General features: G+C 33.4%; 2 protein-coding genes across 3 annotated transcripts; one reads left to right on the forward strand and one right to left on the reverse strand.

Annotated features, from left to right (window-relative positions):
• The first annotated feature begins 1,809 nt into the window (after nt 1-1,809).
• LOC108218588 (importin subunit beta-1) lies at nt 1,810-8,375 on the forward strand. Its single transcript, XM_017391590.2, has 3 exons — nt 1,810-1,958; nt 3,146-5,578; nt 7,285-8,375. Exons 2-3 carry the CDS (start codon nt 3,153-3,155, stop codon nt 7,481-7,483), a joined length of 2,625 nt encoding a protein of 874 aa, XP_017247079.1. The 5' UTR covers nt 1,810-1,958; nt 3,146-3,152; the 3' UTR covers nt 7,484-8,375.
• A 1,640-nt stretch (nt 8,376-10,015) lies between these two features.
• On the reverse strand, nt 10,016-11,823 carry LOC108216557 (protein PLASTID TRANSCRIPTIONALLY ACTIVE 7). 2 transcript variants are annotated; one of them, XM_017389351.2, is made up of 4 exons: nt 11,666-11,823; nt 11,470-11,514; nt 11,295-11,375; nt 10,016-10,447 (listed from the first exon to the last, which is right to left on the reverse strand). In XM_017389351.2, exons 1-4 carry the CDS (start codon nt 11,723-11,725, stop codon nt 10,115-10,117), a joined length of 519 nt encoding a protein of 172 aa, XP_017244840.1. In that variant the 5' UTR covers nt 11,726-11,823; the 3' UTR covers nt 10,016-10,114. The 2 variants fall into 2 exon arrangements, with proteins under 2 accessions (XP_017244840.1, XP_017244839.1); XM_017389350.2 differs by having other exon boundaries at nt 11,295-11,378.
• Nucleotides 11,824-13,150: the final 1,327 nt, after the last annotated feature.

Raw genomic sequence — 13,150 nt, forward strand, 5'->3', positions numbered from 1 at the left:
TGATGCTTGAGAATTTGAATTTTCCTCCATCTCCAAGCTTTTTTGAGAGATGAGATCTTTGCAAATCACGGAAGATGACTTCGACATAGAATGTTAAGATCATAAGCCTTTCATACCTTCACCTTTCTTTGTGTGGAGATTGTTCTAATTTTCTATATTTGGAAGGAATAAAAAATAACATTCTATGTGAAAAATAGTAAACATTGTACTATTAATAAAATTCTCCCACCCTATATTTGCGGTATAAAAAAAACATATCCTCCAAAAAGGGGAAAAGGCTCATTGCTTCCTTCGTCTATTTTATTATACTCCCCAACTAAGTTACACTGGTGTTGAAATATAACATAAGATTCATTTGACACTTTTGACCAACACCTTAAGATTTTAGATGGACCGATTCTCAACATGATATCACAACTCAAGTTTGACAGATTGATTGGTTCACAACAACTAGAAATATAGGAATAAAAGAAAATATGAAATAATCTCATTGCTTCATAGATTCTATACGCCAGTCCTCTCCTAACTTGTAATCATTCTTAGTTTTTCCCGAGGCACTATCTTCTCTTTTTATGTTAAAAATGTTATTTACATGTATGAAAAATCTGACTTGAGTTTAAGAAGTTCTTCAACTAAGTTACTCTGATCTAAGAGGATACAATGTCCAGAGCAGAACGCGTAATAATATTTGATTATGAATTAATATTAAATCATATGTATTACCAAATAATATATAGAGAAGAACGCATAATTTATCATTTGTTGTTTTTGTGTAATTTTTCTTGTACAATTTGTATTGCAAAAATATTGAAATTTTAAATTTTAGGAGTATTTAAAGAGATAAAATTATCAACGTCAAATGGATTTCTTTCTTCATATTTTCTATTATATATTAAAGTAATTAGTCCAAACTCATTATTGGTAACAAATACTTGACAATATTTAGGTAAAATGTAGAATTTTTAAATTGATTATTTGGTTTAATCACCTTATATTTATATCAACATTTTAAAATCAATTTATTATGACAAAAAGAAATATTAATAATACATAACATCCATCCATGATTTATAGAAGGGGGCTCGTATTTATATTAAAAACTTGAAATAATGGTCCAGAATAATGAGGTGTAATTAACATACTTGTTGTAGAGAAAATCACCAGACGCTATATCTTTTTTAGAATTAGTGATTAGTGATAATTTTGCTATATCATTTTTAGAATTAGTGATAATTTTGCTGAAAATTTATCGTTGTCTGCTATATTTATATCGAAAATCAAGAATTAATGACATCGAATGGAAAAAAGTATTTGATAATATGCCGTATCATACGTATATTAAAAATTGAAATTGAAATTTTTAGAATTAGTGATTTTTTCGTTCCGTAGAAAAAGATCATAATCCTATATATTTTTTTTTATCAAAAATCTAGGATTAGCGAAAAATAAAATTGATAGTTTGTTGCGTTATATATATATGGGAATGTACGGGTGCCTAAACTTTTTATCCAACAAATAACTTTTAAACCAACCGATTTAGTGTATGTTTATAACACAGCAATTTAGTGTATGTTTATAACACATACTGACAAACATTGTTCAATTAGATGACAATTTTGTATTAATTATAATCTTAATAATAATAATAATGATATTATGCATGTAAAAAAATCTCCATCAATAAATATCATATATCTAAATAAAATTAAAAGAATTGATTACCGTGTGATCATGACACCTTTAAACTAATGTCAAATATTATTCTTATATTTTTGCTAAATAATGCCGCAGATTATTAGATAAAGAGCTGTTACATTATGTAAAGTACAATTATGCAAGTCTACTTGCTTTCTTTGCCTACGCGTTCCCCCTCTCTCTCTAAAAATTAAAAAATCGCCTCAACTCACTCCTACTCCGTGCCCCTTTCCTAGGGTTTCAAGCGCCGCTCTGCTTTTCCGGTACGTTTCTCCGACTATATTTCACCGAAGCTCGTAATTATGTATCACCTATAATCATTTTCGATTCATTGCTCATCGTACTTGTAATTAGGGTTTCGTAACTGTTTATATAGTAGTGGATCTATTTGTATATTCATCTGATTATCAATTATTATTTAAATCGATCAGTTGCTTGTTCTGCATATCTTGTTAGATTGCATATGTTTTTTAGATTAACTGTTTGACCACAGATAGAATATGTAATGATGATTTATAGTTCACTTGATGCGAATTTTGTTGTTTTGGAGCTTGATATATGATCGTTTCTGCTTAAAGAGGATATTAACGTGGTTTTATTAATTGCGACATCTTTTGTTAATGAGTAATGCTTACCCCAAATTCTGTTTCCAAATTCCTTCCCCCCCCCCCCCCCCCCCCCCCAACAACAACAACCCAAAATGACACATATGGCTAATTTTAAGTGGATGGTTTATATGCATACAGGGGGTCCATTTATTATTAGTCTGCGGAATCAATCATATATTGCCAACTATGTCTGGGGGAAAAAATTTGGGAGTACTTTTTGGGGTACCTAGCATATTCTGTTGTTAATATGGAGGTGTGAGCTCTGCCCTATTTGTTTATATTTGGGCGTCTGAACTAACTTCTGCATTTAGGTAATAGGTTGCTCCACGCTGATAGTAATAACATCACTGATGATAGTGTGTGCACATGCAATAATAACCTTATTGATTGTAGACTGTTACAGTTTTAGTAATTTATGTATTTTTTTGAGCTAGTTATTTAAATTTTTACTCTTTACCAGAACTAGTTAACATGTGCTTTTAATGAACCATGAGTTGAACGGCTGAATAATTAATTCGCCGCTGATTGTGGGTATGGGGGGAGCATTGGAAATAGTGGCCCGTGTGGTTTATTTTTGTCAGGAATATGGTTTATTGTTCTATTTTCTTTCATATGTTAGTAAAGGGATTGGAGAAGGTGTCCTGATATTTGGCAAAAAAAATAAATAAACCAATATGTTCAATTAAAGAGAATTTATCACTATATTGAGTTCTTTTTAGCATGTTATATGTATTATTCATGTTAATGTATTATTTTTTCCGATATTAGTAATATTAACTTTTCTGTACGCTTATTTAAGTCGTTTTAAATTTCTGAACGCGTGGGCTGTTTAATTTCTTTAGATAAGATATGGCTACAGAGATCACCTATATTCTATTAAATGCACAATCAGCGGATGGGACAGTGAGGAAGCAGGCAGAAGAAAATTTGAAGCAGTTCCAAGAGCAGAACCTCTCTAATTTTTTGGTGTCCCTAGCTGGGGAACTTTCTAATGATGAAAAACCTGTTGATAGTCGTAGATTAGCAGGTTTGATTCTTAAAAATGCATTGGATGCCAAGGAGCAGCATAGAAAGTTTGAGCTTGTCCAAAGATGGCTGTCACTTGATGTGGTTGTCAAGGAGCAGATCAAGACATGTTTGCTCAAGACACTTTTTTCCCCTGTACCTGATGCGCGATCAACTGCATCACAAGTTATTGCTAAGGTTGCTGGCATTGAGCTTCCGCAGAAACATTGGCCTGAGTTGATAGTATCACTGCTGGGAAACATTCATCAGGTTCCTGTACATGTCAAGCAAGCCACTCTAGAAACACTTGGGTATTTGTGTGAAGAAGTCTCTCCAGATGTTGTTGAGCAAGATCAGGTAAATAAGATACTTACGGCTGTTGTTCAGGGTATGAATGCATCCGAAGGGAATAATGAGGTGAGGCTTGCTGCTACCAGAGCACTATATAATGCTCTTGGCTTTGCTCAGGCAAATTTTACCAATGATATGGAGCGTGATTATATTATGAGAGTCGTTTGTGAGGCAACTTTGTCCCCAGAAGTGAAGATTCGACAAGCGGCGTATGAGTGTTTGGTTTCCATCTCATCAACGTATTACGAAAAGTTAGCTCCTTATATTCAGGACATCTTTAACATTTCGGCCAAGGCTGTAAGGGAAGATGAAGAGGCTGTTGCTCTTCAAGCAATGGAATTTTGGAGTTCGATATGTGATGAGGAGATCGATATTCTAGAAGAATATGGAGGTGATTTTACTGTTGCAGATTCGGATATTCCCTGCTTTTATTTTATCAAGCAGGCACTTCCAGCCCTTGTGCCTTTGTTGTTGGAAACTCTTCTTAAGCAAGAAGAAGATCAAGACCAGGATGAAGGTGCCTGGAATCTCGCTATGGCTGGGGGAACCTGCCTTGGTTTGGTTGCACGGACAGTGGGAGATGATATTGTACCTCTTGTCATGCCATTCATTCAAGAACATATAGAAAATTCTGACTGGAGAAAGAGAGAGGCAGCCACTTATGCATTTGGTTCAATATTGGAGGGTCCTTCTCCTGACAAGTTAACTCCTATTGTCAATGTTGCTTTGAATTTCATGCTCACTGCATTAACAAAGGACCCCAACAACCATGTGAAGGACACAACTGCTTGGACACTTGGGAGAATATTTGAATTCCTTCATGGTTCATCTATGGAGACCCCTATTGTCAACCAGGCTAACTGCCAACAGATTATTACGGTGCTTCTCCAAAGCATGAAGGATGTTCCAAATGTCGCAGAGAAGGCCTGTGGTGCTCTGTATTTTCTTGCACAAGGTTTTGAGGACGTGGGCTCGTCCTCTCCTTTGGGTCCATATTTTCAGGAGATTGTTCAGGCCCTTCTAACTGTCTCCCATAGAGAAGACGCTGGGGAGTCTCGCTTAAGGACTGCTGCATATGAGACGTTGAATGAAGTGGTGCGTTGTTCGACTGAGGAAACAGTCCCCTTGGTGATGCAACTAATTCCTGTCATTATGATGGAGCTTCACAATACTCTTGAGGCCCAAGTACAGAAGCTTTTTTCAGATGAGAGAGAGATGCAGAATGAACTACAAGGTCTTCTCTGCGGGTGCTTACAAGTAATTATTCAGAAGCTTGGAGCATCAGAACAAACTAAATATGCCTTAATGCAGTATGCAGATCAGATAATGAATCTTTTCCTCCGGGTTTTTGCTTGCAGAAGTGCAACTGTGCACGAGGAAGCTATGCTTGCCATTGGGGCCCTCGCATATGCAACAGGCCCTGATTTCCTAAAATACATGTCAGAGTTCTACAAGTATGTGGAAATGGGCCTTCAGAATTATGATGAGTATCAAGTGTGTGCAGTCACAGTTGGGGTGGTGGGTGATATATGCAGGGCGTTGGAGGACAAGGTGTTGCCCTTCTGTGATGGTATTATGACCCAGCTCCTGAAGGACCTATCTAGCAACCAGCTGCACCGGTCTGTAAAGCCTCCAATATTTTCATGCTTTGGTGATATAGCACTGGCTATAGGAGAGAATTTTGAGAAATATTTGATGTATGCTATGCCAATGCTTCAGAGTGCAGCCGAGTTGTCTGCCCACACCTCTGGTGCTGATGACGAAATGATTGAGTACACAAATCTTTTGAGAAATGGTATCTTGGAGGCTTATTCTGGGATATTTCAAGGCTTCAAGAACTCTCCTAAAACTCAGCTGCTGATTCCATATGCACCGCATATTCTTCAGTTCTTGGATAGCATTTATATGGAGAAAGATATGTTAGTTTACTCTGCCTCTTGTTTTCCCAGACTTCGTTTGTAATGTCACACACCCACCCACATATGCATATATAGGGTTGGGTTCAAATTAGAACTAAATTTAAAGTTAGAACTTAGACCACATAATATCCATTAGATTAAGATAAGACTAATGGCCAAGATTTAATAAGTATTTAAATATCTTAACATATTATCCTTTAATCATAATTATGAGTAATAAATGTACAAGTTGTATTTCATTACATAAGTTAATATAATTATATATTTTCTTTCATATTTAATTGATGTACTTACTTTTTTAAAATATATTGTAGTACTAAGCTATATTCATATTTTGCGTCATCACTTTTATAAAAGTTCTGCATCAGTATCACTAGATTTTTTATATATTATCATCTAAAATATAGAATGTATAGTAGCAATTTTTTTTTTGTACAGCCATTAAGACAATATATAATGTACTATACAAGTATTTTATATCTTATTATGACCATTTTTATTAACAAAAAAAATTCTTAGTTAACAATATTCTAAATAGGTATTTTTCTAAAAATACGGTACAAAATTTTTTAATTTGAATTATATCATGCATTAGTTATTGGATGGAATATACTACATCCGTATATTTTAGGGAAATAAAGTATTGTTAATATTTGTAAATTGCATTGGCTATAGAAAGTATTTAAGTTTGCTTTATATATCATTTATTGTGCTTCTTTAAACATGTATATACATGATATATAAGTATATGTAATATATAATTAATTTCTAATCACAATTTCAACCACATAATATTATCTAATGGCTTAGAGGATTTCCAAAGGGGTTGGCTATAATCGTTGGCTAAATTGAATTTGTAAGATATTAGGTAAAATTTGCCGAACCTGTAAGAGCATCTTCAAGGGTAATATGTATAATGGTTGGCTATTTTCGTTGGCTAAGTTGATTATGTAATTTTTTTGCGAAGGGGACCAATGATCACTCTAATGAGATTATCTATATTCATGCTTATGTAAAATTATATCTAAAAGCTTTCTTGGATCAACAAATATAGCTAACCAAATATGGTTGACTATATGTTTTGCTAAGTGGAGAGAGGGTTGGATCTTTAAAAGTGACACGTAGATGTCTATTAGTAGACGCCACCTAGATAATTTTAGTTAAGGGTTTTTACCATTGGAGATGCTCTAAGACATTATGTTTCGATGGTATTGGCTATAATTTAAAAATAGTATGTTATTAATATTTAGATTGTTAGAAATACAATATATCATTTTAATATGGTAATAAATGATGTGTAATATTCTTACAGATTTCTTACAGGCCTGTAGAGGTTTGACAAATATAGTCATCCATAGGAGGTTGGCTAAAATTATAGACAAGAGGTCGGTATGGTTGAGTGATATTTTTTGAAGAGTTTGGCTATATATATATATTTTTTTTATATGCCAACTCAAATTTTAGCAAAGGGGTCTTCATGGTTGGAGATGCTCTTGTAATAGGCTCTAAGTTCTAACATTAACTTGGTTCTTATGTGTGTGTGTAAGGTCCTACTCCACTAGAAAGTTCCTTAAAATAAAACTAGAAACTACATTAAAAAATAACCTAAATTGTCTTGAAATTTAGCACATATGGTATATACACACGCATATCATACATACATATACATATTTCTCTAATATTTAATTATATCTACTGGTTGTTAGGGATGATGTTGTGATGAAGACTGCCATTGGCGTCCTTGGAGATTTAGCCGATACACTTGGGAACAGTGCAGGTGCGTTGATTCAGCAATCAGTGTCGAGCAAAGACTTTTTGGATGAATGCTTGACTTCTGAGGACAATTTGATTAAAGAATCTGCCGAGTGGGCCCAGTTAGCCATTAGACGTGCAATATCTGTTTAAGTCTTGCTGTGTCTGCTTGGTATAGTTTACCTTTAATTTCGAAGTCCGTGCATGCATATGGGTCTGTCGAGTCAGGGTCCACGTGTCAGGTCATTGCCATTTCTAACAGCAGAAGGTGTCTTTCATGTGTCACTAACTCATGCATCAGCACTATAGATTGGGTTCTTTCATTGTCAGCAGATGGAGGGTAATGCCCTGTAATGGTTATTAAATGACTGATTTAGTGATACCGTGCTGGAAACTTGGGTTTTTTTCTGAATTGGAGGGGGGAAAGGGGTTATGGAAATGCAAGTGTACTGCTGGATAGACAGACCTCTTGGCGTCTTCTTCCTGATGAACTATCTGGAGGTACAACTGATGCCCTCAGGAGAGCTGGTCCTGCCATTTTCTCCAGCTGGTACAAATTTGAATGTGCACAAACAATGGACGACTTCCATGACATAAAGACGCTCTACCAAATTTTCATTCATTACCCATTTTATATTTTATATGCTTTCACTTATCTGTGTTCGGTCAGTTTCATCATTCATGTGTTGCATTGGTCCGAGTCGTCTTCATCAGGTCCGTCAAAGTCGAATTGCATGCCTGCTTTTTGTCTTCACATTGTATCGCCCATCTTTATATATAATTTTACTTATCTCCTACTGTCAGTGTCGTGTCCTGCATCAGTCCGAGCCGTCTAAGGTCCGTCAGCATTTAGATTGCATACCTTGTTAAGTTTTGTATGTGGAGGACATTGGTATATCCATATATTTAGATAGGTCACTTCATTTTGCATTTTTCCTGGTTGATTATGGTCAGCCTAGGGTAGGTTTGCTAGATTTCATGTGTATGCATCCGTGAAAACTTGTGTGCTTCTATCTTCCTTGTTAATGAAGTGCAGTTCTTTTTCTTTCTTTTTTTAATCATGTTTTGAGGTGACATGCACTCTATATATTGTAATGTCCAGTATTCTGATGACGCTGAAAGATCATTTAAGTTTCACTTGTGTGAGGCAGAGTATTTGTAGTCCTGGCTCTATAGAGTGGCCCTGAAGTTGTACATTGAATGTCTTTTGTGTTCTTATAAGAGAAACAAGTTCTATATTAATTTTTGTAGTGTAGAGAATAGTGGGTGAAGCATGCAAACTATATCTGCATGGTACACTCTAGTGAAGTTGAAGCAACACAGCACCTTGAACTCCTATAATTCCAAGGAGGTGATGCTAATTCTCTGATGACTTGTGAATAGGCTTATCATCTATTATATGGTCAATATTGTATGGCTGCATTGGGACTGGTCAAATTAACAAGTAATCACTTTTCCATTAATAGGCAGGGTTCCCTAATAAATTTATCTGTACAAATTTCAGCCATTTTTGCTCAATGTGCAGAGAGATAAATGATGCTCTTATTGATTATTTAGCACGTATTTAAAGATGTCAACCCTTTTTTTTTTTTATCTAAACAAAAATATATTTCATAAAATTTATAATCAAATAAAAGTTTAGAATTAAATATTTATTTGGTATAGGAGTTAAAATTTTGTGTTAAATATAAATATTTCTTTTATGTCTTAACATTACTCCCTTATCAAGTGGTGTTGGAGGTCTATTTAGATATCCATGAGACCATGACAATTTGGCTTAATGATCAGGAAAGAACGGAGATTGAACGTAGTAATTGTTGTATTTTTTTATATTTAACCCGACCAACCCAGCCTATTTTTTTTTTATATCAGTTGCAAAATGAGGGGTTAGTTTGTCCTTTCTAATATCAGTTTCCAATCGGTGATTAAATTATTTATTATTTATAAATACAAAATTATTTTATAAATGAAATTTAATTTTTAATTTATTAAATTAAATAAATTTAATGATTATTGATCATTTATAACTTATTAGATATAAAATTGGTAATAATAATAATATTTTAATATGATCATATACATTCTTACAGATTGAAACTTGGTGGAAAAAGTTTTTAACTTCTAAAATTAAGATTATAAATATAAAGTTAACTTATAATATTGTGACGTAGATAATATAAATAAGTTGATTTTAACTTGTAAATAAGAAGTATAAAAATAAAGGTTTTTCTAGTGTGTGCCCGCACTAAGCACGGCATTTTATATGTTTGGAAGATTTTCATTGGCTCTCATATCTTAATAATGGTGGATTCCTGTATATACAACGCTTGCATGTGCTCATGGGCACACACTAAACAAACCCTAAAAATAAACTGATAATGACTTTGAAGTATGAAATCAAAAACTCCAAAAATTATGGTTACTCTTGGAGATGTTCCAACTTCCAAGTCTTCAGCCATGCACCTTTCCATAAACTTCCCTAAAACTCTAGAATTAACATTTTTTACTACTGGGAATCAAATATGCATAGATCCTTAGGATCGGTGGGCAGCACAATGGCAAGCTCCTTGTCTCGCTTCTCATTATCTTAAAAATCTAATGTCTTGAAAGCTGCAGCTTGCAAGTGATTGAGCTACACTCTATATATACACAATGTAAATTCTATGATGTTAGAAGTAAAAAACATTTCAGAGTTCAAATATGCCATTCTGCCATATTAAAAGTAGGAGATAATATGTCATAAGAGTATTTGTGCCGCAACACTACGCTAAAAAGATAAGACAACTAAAGTTCTTCCCTAAGATAACCAGGACCTGGCTTGAAGGGGTCTTCTACTACATACGCCTCTGGACGATAGATGCCAGCATCATTCATGCGATTACTCAGGACATGAAAGATGGCTTTCTTTTCACCACCATAATCATCTCGATTTTTCTCAACATACTCTTTAGCCTCGGCTGCAACTCCATTTACAAAAGCAAAGCGGTTTTCCTCTGAAAGGAGTAGTCTCTCTATATCCATTGCCATAATTTCTCCCCCTTCTCTTATCTTCCTCACTTGCTCTTCAAGAAAAGGAGTTCTTTCCATACTGTACTGCATATTCTCATCTTTCTTTGTCTGATACAGAAAATATTTTCAAATAAGCACTTCAGTTAACTCAAAGCTAAACATCAAGTGTGAGAATTCAGACCTTACCACAATCAGAAAGTACATGGCAAACAAATGGTATATGTTGATATCTTTTTAAGTGTTCTCATGATGTGATTGTAAAAGTATTTAAAAATAAGGTTGTTCTCAAAATCCAATATATGTCAGCTCAATTAAGTAACTTTTGGACTATGAAATATCATGTATAAGTTAGTGCTAAATACTCATATGATTATCCCTAAACCTGGAAATGTTGCTTCAAGTCCAGAGTGTGTGCATGTGTGTGTGTGAAATAAGGTCAATAACTGACGCTCTCATAGAATTTTAAGATTCAAAACTGAATGCTAACCAAGTACCTCAAATGTGCTTGAAGACAAGACAAAAATATGGTAGAAGGGCAGCCTTCTTGGAATTTTCAGTTAATAGAGTACAAAGAATAAATCTCCCCATTCCCTGCTCTCTCCTACAAACAACTATTAATGAATTAAAGCAGCAAAACGACCATCGGAATAAGTTTCTGCCACGATACCACTACTATCAAAAATATCTAAGTTCTATTTTTTGCCAAACAACGTATTAGAAAGCAAGCTCAGAGTATCAGTTATGACAAATGCAGCCAAATTCCGCCCTAAACATGATTTACAATAATGCAAATTTGACTGGTAACAATTGAACATACTCCACCTTAAATATGTCATCACAATAACAACGCAGTAACTGTAATTGCGATTTGGACTTAACTCGAAAACAATCAACTGAAACAGATAAATTGATAATAACAACGCCATCAACACGAGCACGAAATCAAATAAATTACCAATTTTCTTCTTCTCCAAACTCCCGGGCTATTACGACCGCGACTACCACCACTATCTTTCCTGCTATGTGAAACTCGCCGCTGCTAATAAACACATAAACAAAAGAAAATTAATAAGTACCAATAAAAAAGAAGAAAAAGAAAAAAAAGAAAGAAATGAGATAGAAATCGTTACCTGGGACCTGATAGAAAAGCTGATAGGCGCATTAAACTGGAACCTCTGCAAATACACACACATAGATGTAACTGAGAGCTGCAAACTTGTTGAATCGGAAGCAAAAGTTTCAATTTTTAAAAATTAAGCGATGAAAATGCAAAAGATTCAATTTTTATAAATTAAGCGATGAAAAATAGAAGTTAGGGCTGCTTACAGGAGAGTTTGGGGAAGAGAGTGTGGCTGCAAAATGACTAGAGAGATTCAAGGCAGCCATCGTTTGTTTGTCTCTTCTATCTTCTCTGCGATTCAACACCCTGCTTATCCTCTTCGATATACTGACACTGATAAATGATACTCCCTCTGTACCCCTCATTTGTTTACAGTTTTTTCACACTGCTCGACACGCATTTTAATGCGCATATAAAACATAGTTCTATAGCTTATTTTTAAATTTTTTCTTTTTTGTATAAAAATTTAAAAATCAAATTTTTATACAGAAGAAATAAAAGTTCAAAATAATTTACCGAACTACGTTTTACGAGAGCATTAGAATGCGTGCCGAGCCCCCGTCCCCCAATGTAAACAAATGAGGGGGACGGAGAGAGCAATATTAGCACGTGAATAAAGAAGATGATGATAAATTTGATGTCTAAATAATATTATGTTCTGAATATTATTATTCGAGTTTATATTATAAATATTAATCTTAATAGTTGTCAAAATAAATTATATTAAACCATAAGGAGTTTTCTGTTAAATTATATTGTAATAATTTATAAAATAGTTTCTAACATATATTTTTATCATCACATATTCTTTTGTCTCGTAATATATTTTTACATCTAGCGTGGTTGATTTTTGTAATTTCATAAAGAAAGTATATTTTCATTAAAAATAAGAGTACAAAAGTGTCGATATCATAGATTTTATTTTTAGATTTATTTGGTTAGGATTTTAAGAATTTTTTATTTATTAAATTCATGTGTATTTTATTTAAATTTTGAAAAATATATTAGAATTTTACATTATTTAATTAGAATTTAAACTGATCAAAGAAATTGAAAAATTCGATAATAATCAGAAATTTAAATTACATTTATAATTTAATGATATTTGCTTTAGATTATAATCCATTCTAATTTTTTAATGATTGTGAATATTTGTGGACTTTAAAATCTATACTATATTATAATAAGTCAACATGGATATAATTTGTATTACTAAAATTTGGTTTGATCTGGTCATATATGTTTTGTCATTCTCAAAAAAACTCTTTTCTCTGTATTCTTTTAGAAATAAATAATTATATAAATAATATTTATCCTTAATTATAACGTATTCTACTTGAAAATAAACACAAATCATCAAATAACTCTAACGTATTTTACTCCTAAACAAACACGCTATATAACTATTTTTAACTTTTTCTTCTTTTCCCAACTAATCATGCAACCATATTGAAAAACAAATCAATGAGCTAAATAATTAGCCGCTTTGTTTCCGGATTGCTTAACTAACTGAATACAAATAATATTAAAATTAAAAATGAAGATAATGATTTCTCGAGCAATCCAGCTTGTATCTCGCTTGAACAGTAACTGCACAATTGACCCTCATAGTAATTTCATGGATATTGACGTGCTAGGAGGATTTGTAAAAATTTGTAAATATAGCATTTTGTGGTGCTTTTTGCAATTGT

Source organism: Daucus carota, chromosome 4 (assembly GCF_001625215.2).
Source record: "Daucus carota subsp. sativus chromosome 4, DH1 v3.0, whole genome shotgun sequence".
NCBI lineage: Eukaryota > Viridiplantae > Streptophyta > Magnoliopsida > Apiales > Apiaceae > Daucus > Daucus carota.

Coding starts and splice junctions, on each gene's coding strand:
- LOC108218588 (XM_017391590.2), top strand. CDS start 3,153: ATGGCTACAGAGATCACCTATATTCTATTAAATGCACAATCAGCGGAT. Junction 5,579..7,284: donor ATTTATATGGAGAAAGATAT/GTTAGTTTACTC, acceptor ACTGGTTGTTAG/GGATGATGTTGTGATGAAGA.
- LOC108216557 (XM_017389350.2), bottom strand. CDS start 11,725: ATGGCTGCCTTGAATCTCTCTAGTCATTTTGCAGCCACACTCTCTTCC. Junction 11,515..11,665: donor TCTCTTCCCCAAACTCTCCT/GTAAGCAGCCCT, acceptor GTGTATTTGCAG/AGGTTCCAGTTTAATGCGCC. Junction 10,448..11,294: donor TTTGGAGAAGAAGAAAATTG/GTAATTTATTTG, acceptor TTTCTGTATCAG/ACAAAGAAAGATGAGAATAT.